Source organism: Mytilus californianus, unplaced genomic scaffold, assembly GCF_021869535.1.
Source record: "Mytilus californianus isolate M0D057914Y unplaced genomic scaffold, xbMytCali1.0.p SCAF_1, whole genome shotgun sequence".
In the NCBI taxonomy this organism is placed as follows: domain Eukaryota; kingdom Metazoa; phylum Mollusca; class Bivalvia; order Mytilida; family Mytilidae; genus Mytilus; species Mytilus californianus.
The window spans coordinates 104,583,830-104,600,963 of NW_026262581.1; the positions used below are offsets into that span (position 1 = coordinate 104,583,830).

At 30.5% G+C, this 17,134-nt stretch overlaps 2 protein-coding genes across 3 annotated transcripts in view; one reads left to right on the plus strand and one right to left on the minus strand.

Annotated features, from left to right (window-relative positions):
- Positions 1-4,748, plus strand: part of LOC127728614 (TPR repeat-containing protein DDB_G0287407-like) — a 52,351-nt gene extending 47,603 nt beyond the window's left edge. Inside the window, exons 20-23 of the mRNA XM_052236161.1 lie at positions 245-361; positions 1,112-1,255; positions 2,320-2,400; positions 2,894-4,748. Coding sequence (XP_052092121.1) covers positions 245-361; positions 1,112-1,255; positions 2,320-2,400; positions 2,894-3,691 — 1,140 coding nt within the window. The 3' untranslated portion in view covers positions 3,692-4,748. The remainder of the gene's footprint in view (positions 1-244; positions 362-1,111; positions 1,256-2,319; positions 2,401-2,893) is intronic.
- Positions 4,749-11,855: 7,107 nt separating this feature from the next.
- The window catches only part of LOC127728654 (tyrosine-protein kinase SYK-like), a 44,712-nt gene continuing 39,433 nt past the window's right edge, over positions 11,856-17,134 (minus strand). For both annotated transcript variants that reach the window (XM_052236267.1, XM_052236258.1), the window contains one exon: positions 11,856-15,218. In XM_052236267.1, the coding sequence (XP_052092227.1) occupies positions 15,137-15,218 (82 nt within the window). In that variant the 3' untranslated portion in view covers positions 11,856-15,136. The remainder of the gene's footprint in view (positions 15,219-17,134) is intronic.

Genomic DNA, 17,134 nt, shown 5'->3' on the forward strand with positions numbered 1-17,134 from the left:
GAAAAATTGAACAATCACAAAAGTGGTAATGATGTTTAAATTATCTTTGAATGAACTGTCTGAAATGTGGTTCAGTCATATCAACTGTAATGATTTATTTCCCTTTTACTTCTCTTTTAGTTAATGTAGAATGCTGATTCAAATTCATAAACTTATATATATTGTAATTTTCATTGATGATCAACACACAAAAATTTGATGTGAAAATCAATGGTTAGTCTATATGATAATTTTTATCTTGTAGAAATTAAAGTTAAATGATTTTGTATCTCCAAGCCAGTTACCAGATCTGAGGAAGACTATTCACTATGGAAAGAAATCAATAGCCATCAGGAAAACTCTGCCTGGCACCTACCATAAAGTAAGAAATACACAAATATCAAAATGAAAAGAAGGAGATGTGGTATGATTACCAAGGAGACACATTTACACCAAAACCGAAGTCATAAGAACTTAATGCTTTCAAACTGGTTTAACCACACCACATTTTGTATGTGCCTGTCCCAAGTCAGGAGCCTGTAATTCAGTGGTTGTCGTTTGTTGCTGTTTATCATATTTGTTTTTCGTTCATTATTTTGTACATAAATCAGGCCATTAGTTTTTTTCTTTTTATTTGTTTTATATTTGTCATCTCAGGGCCTTTTATAGCTGACTATGTGGTATGGGTTTTACTAATTGTTGAAGACCCGTATGGTGACCTATAGTTAATTTCTGTGTCATTTGGTCTCTTGTGGAGAGTTGTCTCATTGGCAATCATCTTCTTATTTTTAAAATTAAAGCAAATTTTAATTACCATATTATTTAGTAAAGGACCTTAATTCCTTAATTGCCTTCTTTTCATTTGCAATCAGCTGTTTATTATGAAGATTTCATTTCTGCTTTATCATTTAGATTGAAACTTTTGTTTCAGTTTAAACTTGGGATGAGTTTAATGAAGCTAGCAATAAACTTAGAAAGTTGTGTAACTTCTGTTTCAGTTTAAACTTGGGATGAGTTTAATGAAGCTGGCATTTAACTTAGAAAGTTGTGTAACTTCTGCTTCAGTTTAAACTTGGGAAGAGTTAAATGAAGCTAGCATTTAACTTAGAAAGTTGTGTAACTTCTGTTTCAGTTTAAACTTGGGATGAGTTTAATGAAGCTGGCATTTAACTTAGAAAGTTGGGAAGCATGTGGTGGAGGACCCGAACTGACAGGGTCATCAGCTTTAGAGGAAGGCAATAGATATATAGACAAGGCATTAAAAATATTTCAGGAGGTATGAATATAACATTTTTTGCCTTGATTACAATTGTCTGCCATTGGAAAATAGTAGTTTATTGTGTATACATGAAATTGGTTTACTCGTACTGAATTTTTTATGGTTGTTCGGAACAAAGAAACTATTGTCAAAACAATAACAAAAAATGTTTCATCTGTTTTTCTTTGATAACCCAAACCATTTTTATAATAGCTCAAAATTATGTTGTGTTTTCCTTGTGCTTTTATTATGACCATAGTTTGCAAGAATTCATTAAAATAATTTGATTTAGATGAGCATGATTTCCAAGCAACATGGCTGTGATTTATTGCACATAACAGAATAAATACACCAACATATATTTCTTTTTCTCTTCACTAACAAATGTTTTTTCTATAATTGATAAAACTGTTGTTGAGCTGCAGTGCTTTTACTTGACGCCAGTTGCCCTTGAAATTCTACATCTTCCTGACCTTCACTTACTTTTAATTCATTAGAAGTTAGTTTATGGTTAAAACTCTAACTTACAAATGTGTAACAAAATGGGTCAATAAACCATTCAATTTTGATATAAAAATTTCACTTTTCTATTGGTTTGCTTTTTAGTTCACCTCAACAAAGTAAAAGCAACCTTTAGCATAGTTTTACCTCCTTTTCACTCTGAAATTGGATTTCACTTTGATGAAACTGATATTTTGTCTGAATACACATGAAATATTTGCCACTTGACATTTACATGTAGTAATCAGCAATCATTAAATCATTCTGATTACTGTTTTTACAGTTTTTGGGGCGAAAAACAAAATTGAATGCTGTATAAGGCAAGGCTAGATTACTTATGTTTTTAATCATGTTTACCTAAAAAAAGTTTTTACACATTATTGTTTATTATATCTCTCACATTGACCATAGAAAACTGAAAAAAATCAAGCTACCAAATAGTCACCAGTCTCTAACCTTACCATAAATATTTTACTTCAATATAAACAAGGTGTCAAAACAAAATAAAGAAAGTGGGGTAACTTTTACTGTAGAAACTGATTCACTAAAGGATGAAATTAGAAAGTGTCTATGTTTTTCAGTTAAATGATATGGGACATTACGCAGAAGCTTTAATGACTAAAGGTGTTCTTGCTAAGAGAGGAAGTATGGAACAGTTGAAGGTAAATCTCTATAAAATATAGCAATCCTTTTTATACAACTCATAATCAACTTCAAGGCAGAATTTTTGCAGTTTTACATACTTATCTTCTAATTATTTCCATGAATTTCGATAAAAATAACTGAATTGCAGAGGTGTTTTTCTGAATAGTTAGCCCAGTATGTCAGTATATGCAATTTGTCTTTTTCACATTTATAGCTTTTATGTGCTTCAAAATTTTGATTTTAGCCATGGACAAGGATTGTGGATGCTGATAATGATACATGTAGATAGAAAAGCAATTAAGATGTGGTTTACAATTTTGGGCCTTCAATAAAAAAACTTGTTCAAAGTATTTTTTTGATTTGTCTAAGGTATTTCATCTAAAACTTGCATACAGTTTGACATTTTAACTCTTTTAAGCAGTTTCTAGCCCTTTGCTAAGATATTTTTTCTCTGTTAAATCCCAATACAATGAATTACATATAGCAGTTTTTGTTTTCCTTCTTTTTCAGTTGTATAATGAAGCAATGGACTTGTGTATGCAAATGTATGGAGAATATCATATTTTGATGTCAAGACTTTATATAAATATAGGTATTGTTTACGAGGATAACTGTGATTATAAAAAAGCTTATGAATATTTCAAGAAATGGGCTAGAATAAGTGAGGAAATTCTAGGACCTGATCATCCAAAGACAAAGCGTGCTAGAGGTGTGCTTAGAGAAAGTAGATACCAAAATATTGCTAGGAATTTAGATGAATGGGAAAGAACTGGCCATGATTCCTCACCTGGGGAAGAAAATGCTGATGAAACAGAAAGACGAGATTTAGAAAATTTTTACGATGATTCTTCTGACCAGAATGATATCAATTTAGTGGTCAGTGACTGTAACCAGAATCTTGTTTCTCTTGGCAATTTGCCAAATAATGAACAAGATGCATTACATAGTGAAGAGGAAGTGTCAAATGGTTATTTTGAGGAAGCATCTTCACATGATGGTAGTAGCAGTAGTAGTGACAATGAAAGTGAGAACTCCGATCATGAAAATTTGTATGACGATTGTTTAGACGAGTATGCCGAACAGTATGCAATGATTAACCCAATAGATGACAATTTAATGAATGAATTAAATATTAATATAGATGATAATGACGATGTAGATGATGAAATTGAACAAATTACTTCACGTGAAAATTACGATAATGAAGCAGAGATGGACAATAGATATGCAATTTATGCTGGTGATAACAATAGTGAAAATGAATCTGATAATTGTTCTAATACCAGGCAGAGAGTAAACCAGTTATGATTATTAGTTTGTCTTAATAAAATTAAGGTGGTCTATTTAACTATCCTCTGCATTTATTCCTGTTTTCTCTACATACACATCCAAACATAAGTAACAGGGTCATTTTGTTTTGCATGTAAATGTGACATTGTACTTAAGTTTTGTTACATTTAAAAAACCAATCAAAACCAAATTTTTCTTAAATTTTGATTAAATAAGGTAAAGTTTTACATCAAAGTCTAAATGTGTATTGGGTATAGAGATGCACCAGGTATGGATGTCAACATGCATATATAAGTAAACTAGTCTTTTGTTTACTAGTAAATGTTTGCTTCAAAATATTAAGCATCTTAAATCATTGAAAATTTAATCTACATCAACCTGAAATAGTAGTAAAATGTACTTGGAAATAATGAGTAGGTTTAAGGTTTCTCTGACCTACTTTTTATGCATCCTGATTCTTCTTATATTGGTGTTCATATCTCAGGTATTTAAAGATGTAGGATTTTTTTTTATTTCGCATTGAAATCTATTACCCTGGCTTCAGTAAGTGTTGAATGTGATAGTATTGTTAGGTATTAAGGATATTCTATATTAATAGTTTTAATTATTTATGATGACATCATGACTATGTGAACTTTGTAATTTTTGATTATCTATCATGCTTATAGTTTATATTGTCTTCCCATAGAGTTAAATCAGTGCCATTTTGAATGGCTGAACTAGAAAAATCTTGCCAGTGTATGAACATGTAATTACAATAAGGCAATAATTAGTAAGGTTTTGTTACAAGGCAGAACCCATCCAAACTCCTTAAGATATAAACTCAACAGAAAAGTAATTAAATGGACACTTAATACTTTCTTACTGATCAATCCTTCATGAATATTAACTGAATATTCTATGTATATTTCCTTCTAGAACATTTACTCGGGGTAATTTCTTATGGCCTTTTTTTAACTTGGTGTTCAGTTACCACGATTCACATTGACACTTTTATGCGCCTTCTGACTACAATCTGAAATAAATTTAAGGCATGTCATTATATCTTCTTTTGTGAAGTAAAAGTCTAAATTTATTTAGTCTGGTCTTATTTGTTATGGTTTTATGATCAACTTATATTCAATGCAAGTGAGAACGAACCATGAGATGAATCACAACTTCAACATCTTTCATATTAATACTTATATGGCTCCTGCATGTGCTGGATATTTTCTACTTTTTCTATGTATTTACTGATTTTTGTTTCCAAACTTTGGCTTTGAGTTTTCCTGTTGAAGTTTCAATTAGAAAGGAGCTTTAAATGCCTCAAATTTTTGATTTTAGATTTTCACTTTACATTACTAAGGAAGCTTAAAAAAACTATGAAATATGTCAAAATAATGTGAAATTGTTGATATTTCTTCTTTAATTTTTGCAAAATTGCCTGATTTCGAATGAAAAATAAAAACCCGGATATTTATGAATAATCCTGTTCTGTTGAATACAGTGCTTCCAGAAATCGATAATACTAGAGAACACACAAGCAACATCATAGGTAAATGACGGATTTATTTGTCAAGTTGCTGGGATTTTTAGTATCAGTATTATCACCTGATAAAGTCCTGCAGCTAATCAGGAAGACACCTTTCTCTGCTTGGAATAGCTTTCTATCTGTACCTGTCCTTTTTTATGATACTTGGTTTCCTACTATTGGACTTAACAGTAAGAATTTTTGTAGATTTTTTAATCATAATTATCTATTGGGGTATTAATTAAATATGTTGAGCCTTGGTATTAGTTAAAGTGCATTTTCTGGAATTGTATCCCCACAAGCTAGTCGATTTTAAAACCAGATTAGAGCTTGTGTTGTAACTATATAATTTATTGACTCTAAACAAAGCTCTTTGTATTTGTATTTGTATAATCCCTTCAAAAATTACCCCCTCCCCTCCCCCTTTTTTACATGCTATAGGTTTGAGGTCAACAACTAATTTCAGGGGCCAGCTGAAGCCCGCCTCCGGGTGCGGGATTTTCTCACTGTGTTGAAGACCCATTGGTGGCCTTTGGTCGGGTTGTTGTCTCTTTGACACATTCCCCATTTCCATTCTCAATTTTAATCATGTTTACTTGTTTAGTTGCATTATGCCATGAGTTAACAGTCCTATTAAGCTCTAGAAGTTTATAAATAACAAATGTAGGGTTATTTGTGAAAATTTAAACCTACCCAAAAAAGTAATGTGTCTGCTCATGAAGGTAGTGGTACTCCAGATAGTTGAGAGAAGAAGGGTTTATCTCAATATTTCATTTGCACTGTTCCTTTAGCAGTAAGCATTAATAGTTGTAGATAAAGACAGCAAGAATCAAGTTTAAGCAACAGTATTCAATTGTCTGATAAACCTTTTTGATTTTTGATTATTTAGTTGGTTTGATTTAATTTTCAGTAATATTTCAACAGTACTGTAAATTCAGAAATTAATGTATGCATTTTATTATTGCGTTTTTTTAAGAATGGACAAAAAATAGAGATAAATCATTACAATTTTAGGAAAATCTGCATAAAGATACATGTATCTGATATCAATTATTGAGTTTGATTTAATTTTCAGTAAAAATCATATTAAAAGAGTTTTCTCAAACTCCTAGCAAATACAATAGGATGAAGTTTCAACCTGCATATTTTTAACCAGATTATCATGTGGCTGCAGATATAAGATGTATGTCTTTAGGAAAATCAGCATGAAGTTAATAAATGTTTGTAAGTTCTGTCTACTACTGCTGCAAATACCTCAACAATTAAATGAAATAAACTACATTTGAAAATTATATCAATAATACTATTACTACTATTACTACAATGTTTGCCACAATTGGTGGAAAATCATTTTGGAATAATTCTGTATTGTAATAAAAAGCAAAGGAAACAAATGTACTTTACTGACCTTAAGTTTTCATTTGGTTGAAAAATAAGAAAGGCTCAGCATGTGTAATGTGATGTCTCTGAGGTCACAAATAATATAAGTGCATGTTTAAGAGACATAACCATACAAAGGCAATTAGTTTTTTTAAAATTTGGGCGTTTTTTTTTATATTAATTTATATATTAGGGTGGGATAAATTTGTATTTTTTATACAAAATGTGACACAGTAGTCATTATACTATTGGAGAAGAAGGATTTGATAAGTTGAGATGAAACCCTTGATTTCAATTAATTTTCTTGTCCCTCTAAGATACTAATGCATTTATAAAACTGAAAGTGCTGAATGATGTATCAAATGTATTTGTTTTTATTAAATGCTTATAAAGATGAATTAAGAGTTTATTATATTTCTGATGAACCAATGTATATTTTGTGTTGATCTTATATGTTTGGTAATGTCTGTTAAATTTATTCTAATAGTAGACTTAATATGCTATTTGACCTTGACCTAGTTTTCAAAGTATAAGAGTCAAGATAAGTAGTAAATAAAATACAGTTTTTGGGGACATACTGATCACAATGCAAACCAAGCTACATGCTTTCCTTGTGCCTGTTTACAGTCACACACCTACATGATGAATAGAAGGGAAATAGTTTCTGAATGGAATCTGCTGCTGTCCAAAGTTTACTAGCTATTAAATAACAAATCATTCCCAAAACATCATTAGGTTTGTGAATCACAAGGTTGATTCATGGTTTGAAAGAACAGCTTTTGATATGCATTTTTCCTATATAGTATAAAAAATGATCTTCAGAAATATTCCATTTGCATTTATATCAAACAGGAACATCTTAGGATAATCTTTGCCAAAACTATTATCAATTAGGCTTAACTGTTGTTTATTGACATTTCCAGACAAATTTATACAAACCATCATCTTACAGATCTTGCATCTTCCTGCAGAACACACTATAAACCATAGTCAAGACTACAAATAGATACAAATAATCCTCATTTGCTTAAAAATACTGACCTGCTCAAAAGATTTTTTCTTCACTTACAGCTGCTCAATTATTTTATTTAATTTTAAATATGAATTTCAATACAAAATATTTAAACAAAGTTAAAAAAAGTATGGTCAAACAGAATATTGTTTTTTTTAATACTGACAAACTAATGTGATGTTGTTGTGTTGCTATTTCATTGACATGTATCTTTTTATTACCTCACCTGGGCCATATCAGCATTTCCCATTGCTTGAAGTTCATTGTTGTCATTAGTTAGTGTTCATTTTTTTGTGTCTGTAAACTTTCACATTGTTGCCTTTTCTAAAACAATATTTCAAACTTTTACAGGACTGGTGTTTGGAAGGTTTTCCACAAATGATCCTCATTTCATGTTTGGATTAAAAATGTTACCACCAGATGCAATTTTTGTCTTGCTTATGATGAAAGTTGCAAAGGGGAGGCATAGCAATCCTACATTCTGTCTTTGTCTTAGGTGTTGTCGGATAATCTATATATATATATATATATACTGGTTAAATTTTTTTGAGATATTTTAAATGACTTTGACAAACCTTTATAAGAATTTTACTATTCTTGAACAGAAGCCATATACTTCATATGAATAACCTTATGCCTTATATTGTTGTTGTACCATTCAAAGTTACTAAGGAACTGACTTCATCACAAAAGATGTAATACCACCAATACAAAGTATGTCACATCAGGTTTCATGTTGAAATAGACAAACAAAATAATCCCCTTGAATTTGAAAAAAAATTTCTGAGTCATAAACATATATCTTGGGTGTTTTCAGGTATCATCCTTTTTTGTTTGTTTGGGGTTCTTATAAAGTATTTTTTGAAACATGCTATGAAGTAGTTACTAATGCTTGTAAACACCAAAAAGAAAGTTGAGAAATTGCCTTGTTTACTTCTAAGGTTTACTTTCTTAGATGCAATGAAACATTGTGTGAAATTTTTACTAAAGTAATGAGCAGGAGAATTTTTTTTCATGCCAAGTATCTCTTTATTTAAAACAAAGGTAAATTCTGCACAATTTTTAAAAAAATGCCAATTTAATAAAAGACCAGAGTTCCAATGTCCCCCGCATTGCACATATTTTATCTATCCAAGGGCAATAAAAAAAAATTTTTGTTTGTTTGTTCTTTATAACTTTTTATAAATATCTTAGAGAAATGAAGGCTTGAGAGCAAATACAATGCAATTTCCAATATAAGTAATATTTCCAAGGGCATGATATAAGTTCATATAAAAATCTGGCAAGAATTGTACACATGATAGCACTTACAATGCAATTTTTCATACAATTAATATTTCAAAGGGGTACAACTCTTTTAAAAATAATTAATCGGCAGTGATTTTCCAACATTTCTAAGATATTGCTGATATAAAACTATGAAATGAGTTTCAGAAAAATCTGGCTAGAATTGTACACATGAGAGCGCTAACAAGGCAATTTTCCATATAATTAATATTCCAAAGGGGCATAACTCTTTTAAAAATAATTGATCAGCACTGATTTTCGAACTTGTCTGAGATATTGCTGCTATAAACCTATGATATAAGTTTTATAAAAATTTGGCAAGAATTGTACATGTGAAAGCGCTAACAAGACCAGACGGATGGAAGCCTTTCTATGTTCCCCGCAATGCATCGCGCAGGGAACAACAAAGACTAATAGAGGAAAACAATGGTGGTATTACCATATTTAGGGAAACTGCATATGCACCTTTAACATTGTATGTACTCACATTTTTATACACCCAAACAAGACCGCATATATAATGGTATTCCAATGTCCGTCTGTCCATCCATCCATCAACACTTCATACGATAACTCAAATTTGCTTTAACCAAATCTCATGTCATAGGATTGACGGAAGAAAGCTCCCTTTCAATATTGGAAATGTTTGGCTTTGTCATTCCAGAGTTATAGGACTGTTACCCTTTGAATCAAGGCAATTTTTGTCTCGCCTTGACGAAGTCAAAAAGCGAGACATAGGTATGCTGTTTCCAGCGTCGATGACGACGACAGCAGCGGCGGCGTCAACAATGTATTAGTTTATGGTGAACCCATAGTGGTAGGTCAATGATATTTGGTATGCAGTTGTATTAGCATTGGCACATCTCATTTTCATGGAGATTATTTGGCCCCGCCCCTCAGTTATGGTTTATTGACTTTGAAACTTTTGCTTAGTTTTCATGTATTAGTTTGTGATTAGGTCAGTTTATGGGGAACTACTAGTGGTAGGTCAATGATATTTGGTATGCAGTTGTATAAGCAATGGCATATCTCATTTCCATGGAGATTATTTGGTTCGGCCCCCTCAGTCATGGTCTATTGACTTTGAAACTTTTGCTTAGTTTACATGTATTAGTTTTTGATTAGGTCAGTTCAAGGGGAACCATTAGTGGTAGGCCAATGTTAATTGGTATGCAGTTGTATAAGCATTAGCACATCTCATTTCCATGGGGAATATTTGGCCCAGCCCCCTCAGTAATGGTCTATTGACTTTGAAACTTTTGCTGAGTTTACATATACATGTATTAGTTTGTGATTAGATCAGTTTAAGATGAACTGCTAATGTTAAGTCAATGATATTTGGTATGCAAATTTATTGGCATTTGCAAGTCTCGTTTCCATTGAGATTATATAGCCCCACCCCCTCATCATGGTTCATTGACTTTGAAACTTTTACATAGTTTACAAGTTAATGTTTATGTTTAGGTTTGTTTAAAGGGAATGACTTATGATAAGTCAATGGTATTTGGTATGCAGTTGTATTAGCATTGGCACATTTCATTTCCATGGAGATTGTTTAGCCATGTACCTTCAGTCATGGTTCATTGACTTTGAATATTTGCATAACTTACATGTTAAAGTATTGCTATTTTAATTTCAACATTTGCATTATCAAAATTACAAAAAGGCAAGACATCTCTGTGATAACAGTTTATTTACATATGTTCCCTAACTCCAGTATGCCTGGATTGATTTCCTCAAAATTGAGATTGATAAACTTATTTTGTCTCACCGTAGTATGCGAGACATAGGAATTACTATCCGGCAGCGGCGGTACAAACTATTTGTATAAAGCTTTATATTTCAGAGGGTAGAAGACCTGGATGCTTAATACCTTTGATACAGATACCTTATGTTACGAAGTTTCAATCTTTCATACGTCCATTGTCCTTGACCTCATTTTCATGGTTCATCAACTGGTTGAAAAATAAGTTTTTTTTGTCATGTGAATTTCTCACTTATTATGACTATCATAATGCTGACTTGATACAGGCATTTCCTTATGTAGAAAATGGTGGATTAAATCTGGTTTTATAGCTAGGGGTGCATGTCAGTCTGGCAGGTTTCATCTGACCGTGACCTCATTTCCATGGTTCATTGGAGTGTGTTTTGGTCTGTTGTTCAAGTGATATAAGCAATAAGAACTATATTTGGTGTATAGAATGATTCTAAGGTGTACATGTTCGTCTAGCCGGTATCATCTGACCTTGATGTCATTTTCATGGTTCATAGGTCAATGTTAAGTTTTTGTGTTTTGTCTGTTTTTCAATTACCATTGGCAATAGGTCAACTATATTTGCTGTATGGAATAATTGTAAGGTGTACATGTCTGTCTGACAGGTCTGACCTCGACCTCATTTTCATGGATCTTTAAAAATGTTCAGTTTATGTGAAACTTTAAATAAACTATTACCTTTAAGACTTTGAACATAAAATGAATGGTCAGTAAAGCAGGAGAGACATTTCAGCATGTGCACTCTTGTTATTTTCCAGTTTAGTCTTTCCAGAGTTATTAGACCTTAATTTTCAGATTTAAGTAATTGTTTTACATATTGTACCGTAACTTGAGTTGTTTTGGTTGATTAACTGGAAACTTAACATAATGGTTGGAATTGGGGAGAGAACACTCAGTTTGATTTTTAAAAAAATGGATATGTCATTCTAGAGTTATGGGACTTATGGACTGTCAGATCAATAAAAGGCATTTTTTAAATGTCATGCACTAGCTATGCTTAGATCAAATTACTACAAACTTGACACTGTTGCTCGGATTGGTGAAAATTTTCTGGTTTGTCATTCCAGAACAGTTATGTGGGTGGTTTTACTAGAATTAAAAAATATGCTCAGTTAAATGGCCTAAGCAATGACAATAGCTCAATTTCACAAAAAAAGGCTATGCGAACAAAATATTCATATGTCTTCCCTCTAATGAGTTTAAAGAATTAATACAGAAGTAGTTAGAAATTCATTTATTATGAGAAAAATACACAGTAACATCAAAACTCTGAAAAACATAACAAAAATAATTTGTGGTTGGTCATTTGTAAATACATATAAAAATGTATTGCTCTATTGTCAAAAACACTAGCTATTTAACAACACAGGGTTTTGTGTATGAACTATGAAATTACTAATACTCCTGCAGATTAACAAGACAGACTTGGAAGTAATATTTCCTGTCTTCCCTATAGATAGGTTTCGAATGATGTTATTTGAGTTTGAGTTATTTCAGTTGGCCGCCATTTTGGAGGGATAAATTGTTGATTTCTTATTTGACTAACCAAATAGAAACATGCTTTACAAACAAGTCTGATAAGCGATCCTTACTAGATCTTAGTGATGAAACAAGCAAGTCTAAAAGAAATTGTTCAGAAAAAGTTCAAGTCTAGTGGTCAATATTTCAAGTTGAATTTGGCTGATTTATGAAGAAATGTGCGCACTTAAGACCTCCAATATGGCGATAAAAGGAAAGTAACTCTTGCTCAAATTGTGTCAATCGAAATCTATCAATAACAATATTCATCTTTAATGCATCCTGTGTACAAATTTGATGTCCAAATAAATTACTATATACTCTCATTAGGTTACAGATATACATGTAAAAAGTAATCGAAGAAATATAGTAATTAAAGTAAATGTTATCTTCAGAAATCTGGTTTTAGATATAATGTTTACAAGCAATTTTTTTTTATAAATTAAGAGTTAGTGTAATATTCTATGTACAAATGAAAACTTTATTCTCACTGAGAACTGTATTAGTAATGATTAGAACTCCCAACATGTGTTCGTATAGCATTTTTCAAGATATACACACACAATTATTTACAGATAAAAACTGATTACAAAATATAAATAAGTAAATTGTTCATAAATATTTAGGTGGGACAAGTAAAAATACTAGTAACAATAGAGTAAAAGATAATATATTAAATTTGTATTTTTACCATGTCTGATTTTGGCCAATTTTAAACTGCTCTTTTAGACTGTATTTTATTTAAACTTTATGTAATGCCATTCATTTAACAAAATAATGGCAGTATCATGATAAAGAAATTAATCATAATGGAAATTACATTTACATTACAACAATAAAAATATTCTAATTATCACGAATATACTTCTAATCATTACCTCCTACTTACAAATTATTAACAGAAAAAACTGAATCATGCATGGAAGTAATAGCAATATGCTAGTTTACTTTCACACATTATTTTCTTGATTCATTGAAAATGGGGGAAACAATCTATTACAAAACTTACTATATGCTTGAGATTTCAAATACAAATTCAAGCATGATTTGCGTACGTTTTTTCATGTTAATTTAATATATTAAAAGTATGTGGAATGTTTATTCATATCACAATTATTGGAATAAATAGTACAGGTATCAAATTTTGTTTGTAAAAAGTTTTGTACACACCAACAAATTTACAAGCAAATGTTATTTCTTGAATAGTAAACACACTGGTAAATGCTGACAAAATTCTCAATCAAGCCAGTATCCAGAAATGATTAAAATAAGCTGCATCACATGTTTAAAAAACAATATGAATCCTTTTATGGTAACAAATCAAATCTATATAATTCTTTTTTATCCTATTGTGACTTTTTTTAACAACTAATATTCTCCATTGCTTTTCTCAACAGTTGATCATGAACATTTCAACTGATATAATACAACTTATGAATAACTATAATAGAAGGTCATGTAATGAGAGAAAAGAGAGGTTTAATGCACAAAAAAAGTTGTTTAAAACTAATTTTACAAAAATTAAAACAAAGTTTAATTCATTACAAAAATCATACTATCATACAAAATTCTCAGTTACAGTTTGTATCATACAAAAAGTTCTTTTGACTTATTGTGAAGGAAATGAAACTTTTTCCCAGAATCAGTTGGTGTTTACTTGGCAACTTTAATTTTTGCAAATTGAACTGTCCCATTGGATAAATATTATTACATGTATTTTCATTATTAGAAGTTTATTTGTTTTACTGCTGAATTTATCAATGAATGATTGGTTTTTCACGGAGAAATTTGAAGCTCCCATTTAATGAACTCCACAGAGAACAATAACTATTGTATTTATTCAATGGGGCAGTTCATTTTGCAAAAATTTAAATGGAATGTAAACACCAACTGATTCTGGGGAAAGAATGTGTTTCCTTCACATAACACTTTAAACATATGAACCATTCATATATTATTATGCACCATGAAAAAAAGATTTGTAGAATGAAATATAATATCCACAAGCCAGCATGTAAATGGAATATGAAAATGGCATGATATGACTGCTTTCGTAGCACCAGGAATAAGGACACAAAAAGATATATAAAGAAAAAGTATTATTACAAAAAAAAAAAAAAAAAACGTAAGTGTCGTAATCAAACAGTTTAAATATCTGTTTTTATAAAATGTAACCACTATCTGCCATTTACGTTATGACATTATAACATACACAACATTTTTTTTATCCTAGCTCCTACAGTTTATTTTAGATAACAGCCAAAACTGCAAAAATAAAATGTAAAATTAACATTTCAGAAGCAATAACTACATAACAGGATGTCAAGTAGATAGATCTTGACATGCTGGTAATTTTGATGCTTACACTTATAACATTTAAAATAATAGCACACAAATTTAAACTATGTGATCTTTTCATTTCTCCAAATTCATCTAACCTAAAAATAAAACATAAATCCCAACAACAAAAAAACTGATGATAAGACATATATATCTGATTGAAGTCTTGAAGAGAGATAAGGTCTGAAAATTCAGGAAACGATTACTTCTGCTTTAATTTGATTTTATAAAATAATTGGTGCAATCACAGCAATTTAAAGTGTCCCCCCCCCCTTCCTCCCTCAATCTTACAGTGCTGAGACAATTAACTAATTTTATGCTGAATTCAAAACGTAAACTGACATTTTTTTATATATTTTGTACAGATGAGTGTTTTATACAAACATATATATCCTTTCAGATTTTACATGGATGTCAACATAAATCATCCCTCATTTACTAATAACCCCAATATCATAAATAACAAAATTTGTAGTCATTGTCATTAAGGCATATAGTTCTGGCAAATTTTTACAAATCACTTACAAATATTTTCTATTTGCAATAACAAAGATAAACAACTAATTACCATGTAAAGTTTTAAACATTAACATTATTGGAACAATACTGGTAGGATCTTATTCAATTGATTTCTAAAAAAAATCACTTTCTTAAACTCAGCAGTCTCTGTTGTTGATATTTCATCTTCTGGTCAATTTCTTCAAACGTGGGCCGATCTTTTTTACTAAAAACACATTAAGAATACATTTAAAATTCAGCTTGTGAAGAAATTAATAGATTGGACAATTGGAGAAGATGTTAATAAGCTGTAAAACTTGTGTCTGAGTCATTTATCACTTTGAACAATAAAATATGTTTGAACTATATTAAGATATATATAGATTCCACCACTGCATCAAGTGTGTTACGATATTTCTCCACTCACGACAGTTAAATTTTAATATTGCCTAGCTTTTTAAATAATTAGTGGAGAAATGTCGTAATACACGAGTTATAGTGGTGGAATCTGTTTCTCTAATGATTTTTAGACAATATCTGAACAAAGTTTATTCTTCCTTTTGAAAGTTTTGCAGAAAGTTGTGTTCTTTATATGCAACGTCATAAGGCATGGTTGCCTTTTTTCATGACGTCACAATAGGAAATTCAGAAGAAACCAAGAGAAAATTTGACGTCATTATTAAATTTTGACCAATCATTTGCTGAGAACAAAGTTGTCTCTAGAGATGAGAAATACTTTTCTCACACTGATAGAGAAATGTGAAAAAAGCATGAAAATTAGAGAAAGCAGTTAAACAAAAAATTAGAAGCTTAACATTTAAGTGTGCAGTTTAATGAAATGCTTTTTTTAAAAATCGTCTACCTCTTAAACCTTGTTTCTTTCTTCTTCAACATTTAACCTCAAGGTAAGGAATAAAACAATAAAAGAAACTTCATTAAGCAAGCTTAAATACCCAAAGCCCCATATAAATGATATAGGATATTTTTAGAGCCCCCTCCCAAAAATTGGTTCCACATTTCAGTTTTCTGGTTTTAACTAGAGAAAATGTTCATTTAAATTTGACAAGAATCTAACAAAAAATAAAGACCCTATTCTTGCAGTGACAATAATTACTATGGGAATTTTTCATATACATTCTGATTATCAAACTCGTCCATGATTATGATGGGTTGAAACCTTCTTTAAATTTTGACAATGATTCCACTAAAAATGAAGGTGCTTTCCCTGTGACATTACTCAATATGAGATATTTTTACATATACCCTTCCAAAAAAAAAAAGATTTCCATTTCATTTTTTTTTTTTTATCGACTCATTGATGATATTGACCTTTACACAATTTTGAAGAGGATCAGAAAAAAATAAGTTTTGTGGTAAAAAGCATTATATATACATTTCATTACATTAATTTAAGACAAACTCAAGTTAGAGAACGGAAACGAAAAATTCAGCATTTTTTTCATTTGTAAATGAGCATAACTCTAGAACAGTAATCAAAGTGCTTGTAAGCACTGAATGGTAAAGATTGCTTTAATTTATCAGTAGGAAGTAAAATTGAATATTGCATTGTATAAAGCATTGGTTGTAGTTGATTCAACTACCATTATGCACAAAGAAAGATAACTCCAATTTTCAAAGAAGACTTTAAAATATTTTTAGAAATGAAGGGTAAAAATTGCTTTAATTTATCAGTGGAAGGTAAAATTAAACATTGCATTGTATAAAGCATTGATTGTAGTTGATTCAACTATAATCATGGACAAAGAAAGATAACTCCAATTTTAAAAATACTTGATATTTAGAAAAAAAAATGAAAAATTCAGCAATTATTCCATTTGTAAAGGGGCATAACTCTAGAAAGGTAAAAGTGACGATAACCAAAATTCACACTTGATCTGTATTTAGTGGTAATAAGCATTGTGTATAAGTTTCATAACATTTGGTTGAGGCAAACTTAAGTTAGAGAACAGAAACGAAAAATTCAGCAATTATTCCATTTGTAAAGGGGCATAACTCTAGAAAGGTAAAAGTGACGATAACCAAAATTCACACTTGATCTGTATTTAGTGGTAATAAGCATTGTGTATAAGTTTCATAACATTTGGTTGAGGCAAACTAAAGTAAGAGAACGGGAAACCAACT